The sequence below is a fragment of the Trachymyrmex septentrionalis genome, unplaced genomic scaffold (genome assembly GCF_001594115.1).
Source record: "Trachymyrmex septentrionalis isolate Tsep2-gDNA-1 unplaced genomic scaffold, Tsep1.0 scaffold37, whole genome shotgun sequence".
Lineage (NCBI taxonomy): Eukaryota > Metazoa > Arthropoda > Insecta > Hymenoptera > Formicidae > Trachymyrmex > Trachymyrmex septentrionalis.
The window spans coordinates 3714991-3717891 of NW_017305536.1; the positions used below are offsets into that span (position 1 = coordinate 3714991).

General features: G+C 38.1%; 2 protein-coding genes across 2 annotated transcripts in view; one reads left to right on the plus strand and one right to left on the minus strand.

Annotated features, from left to right (window-relative positions):
* The window catches only part of LOC108750666 (probable helicase with zinc finger domain), a 5055-nt gene extending 4256 nt beyond the window's left edge, over nucleotides 1-799 (minus strand). The window contains exon 1 of the mRNA XM_018490306.1: nucleotides 351-799. Within this exon, the coding sequence (XP_018345808.1) occupies nucleotides 351-576 (226 nt within the window). The 5' untranslated portion in view covers nucleotides 577-799. The remainder of the gene's footprint in view (nucleotides 1-350) is intronic.
* LOC108750667 (prolyl 4-hydroxylase subunit alpha-2) overlaps nucleotides 1-2901 on the plus strand; it is a 105370-nt gene that overhangs the window by 91754 nt on the left and 10715 nt on the right. The window lies entirely within an intron of this gene.

Consider the following 2901-nt stretch of genomic DNA (forward strand, 5'->3'; position numbering starts at 1 on the left):
TATATATATATATATATAATCAGTTTTCAAATCAGAATGAAACTAGAAGTTTCAAAACATTGAATACATCAGGGAAAAATCATGAAATTTTCTTTGGAAATCAGGAAAGTTATGGAATTTTAGAATGAGGAATTTGTGGTAACCTTATTACATTATAAACGTCAACTTAAAAACTTGTTTTTTTTGTGTTTACAAATCTTTTGCCGGCAAAATGACGTGGCGTTTGGATGTAAGGTTCATCGACAACACTCATGATTTATTGACGGGATATGCCGGTATCGATATCGTCGAATCTTATATACAACTTTTTGCTTTCCTGCAGAATAACGAAAAAGCCTTGTCTCACTTACCTTTCGTAAAGATCAAAAAAGTCCACTCGTAGTTGCCTTTCTTACCAACGATCCTGCAATTAGCACTACCATACAAATAGACATCTACGTTGGGCAGCGGTTCGCACGTGAGAACCGTGTCCGGATCGTTGGATCTGAACCACCCGCATCGTATCCGTTCGGGAAAGTCTGTGAAATATGGAAAGTTTTCTTTGCTATCGTTCGTCTGATGTTCCGCGGCCGCCATGATGGGCGCTCGTGGTCGTCGACTCGCTGAAGAACTCGCCGTGTCACAGAACCATCAAACCATCGTCGCGAGGCATCACGCGGATCTTTTCTCTCTTTCTTTCTCTTTTGCGCGCGCGCAAAGTGTTTAGGACTTTTGCATCACACAAACACCAGTCAGACAAAACACATACGTGCCGCCAATATTCTCGTCATCACAATCAACTATTCCGTTCGACGCAGTTCGGCGAAATGTTTCTAACTGACGGCGCCGTCGGCGCCGCCGCATCGCGCGGCATCGCGCCGAGCCGCCGAGTCGAGTTATGCCGGTCAGTACGCATGCGTGACTCGCGCACGCTTTGTTACCGTCTTTATCAATCGTCGATAACGTAGAAATCTTTGTTACCTCGGAGTTTCAAAGTACGATCGGTGCAACAGGGATTTGTCTTTACCGCATCACGATGATACAAATTACGATTGGTACACACAAATTCAAATAAAAAAAACTTTACACTTTGATCGTATTTTATGCTACTAAATATTGTAACCTAGAAATTACGAAGGTTCTGGATATCATCATGCAACGCGTTGCTTTGCCCTGCGTTAAAAAACAATTTCGAAGTCGCTCGTGGGTATCTGAAAGAATAATCGTCTCACGCGTTAAAATTGAAGTTCATGAATAATTTCCCAGAATGTCGCGTCGCAACTGACGCTGAAGGTATCTCTTTTTTTTTCTTTCTTTCTTTCTTTTCTTTTTATTGCGGCACGAAGTTGCATCTGCAGGGAGAAAGGAACTTCGCGTAACGGTAATTTTCATGCAAATCCTTCACGCCGCGGACGGAGTGACTAAATGACGATCGCCATTATCCTCTCGCGAGGGTTTCTTCGAGAGGGGTTGAAATACTGAAAAAGAGGGTAGCCGAGGTGCATTGCATCGCATCGTGCAAGTGGATGGGGTTGAAAGCCTTTCCCCACTGGGACTGGCGACCACTTTGCGCCAATGCAATGGTGGATTTAGCAGACGTGGGACCGGAACTACGAGACAGATGAATAATAAAGAGCGCATCGAGTTTTAATTATCAAGACTATTTAAGAATGCCGTTATATGATGTGAATGACAAAATTGTAAAATATAAATGGAGACAGCAGTAGTCGGAAAACTCTTTGTACAAAATAAAATTAATAAACATATATCGCGAGACGGGCAGAACGATTTTGCTAAAGTAACTAAAAATTTAACTAGATCTGGAAATAATTTTGACTGTTAAATTTAATCAAGTAGAGAAATTTTCGATGGAATATTAAATATTTGAAATATTTAAGCACTAAGATCCGCTTTTATCGAAATAGGAGTTCTCTATTTAATTAGATTTATTCTCATTGGTCCAATTTCATATTACAATTGTCCGAATTATTAAAATAATTACATAGAACATTCAAGCTAGTTATTAAACTGTCAAAACTTTTTGCAATATTACTCACAATACTTGAGTTTCCTATAATTATTTAGATGGTACAACGAAATTATTTTCAGATCTGTATTTAAACTTTTAAATATTCCAGTAAATTCGTTTTTTCTATGATATTTAATCTAAATATAACGATATATTTTTTTATACGTACGTATTTATGATGTAAATATTTTTATTTCTAGTATATTTATTCTTATATTTTTATTGTTATGTATATTTATTGTATACAAAGTATAGTTTGCAATGTTTTTTTTTACAAGTGTTTTCGTTTTAACGACTCGTAGTTGTCATTCGTGTGCAAAATTCGTGTGCCCTGAAATATGCGAGATCCGCCACTGTTTCGCACATCGCGTTCTACCGTGTGTACGCATCATACATATGCTATTCTATTTGCGCGGATGACACGAATGAAGAAAAACACACCCGGAAGTGTCATGGAGGTTGACCGGAGGCGCCGGCAAATACAGCATAAAGCGTGCCTGATGTTCATGAAAAATGAGAAAGAAGAGATTAAAGCTTGTAAGACTGAGAGAGATTCTACTCGCGGAATACATAAGCACATCCTTTAATCGCAAATTTAAACTGGGAATTCGTACTTTATAACAGTTTTTTGATGGACGCACTCAGACTTATCTTCCACGTGAAACTCCGCACGAAAAAAACGGTTTTGCTGAAGTATCTAAAAATTTAGCTAGATATATACAGATCTGAAAATAATTTTATGAAATTATTAATATTGTTAAAATAATATATTTTGTGGAACATTTTCAAAATGCGCGGAAAAAAATAGATTGGATTGTTGGTTCAGCAAAGTTATAGCTTTTTGTGTGTGTGTGTGTGTGTGTGTGTGTGTGTGTGTGTGTGTGTGTGTGTGT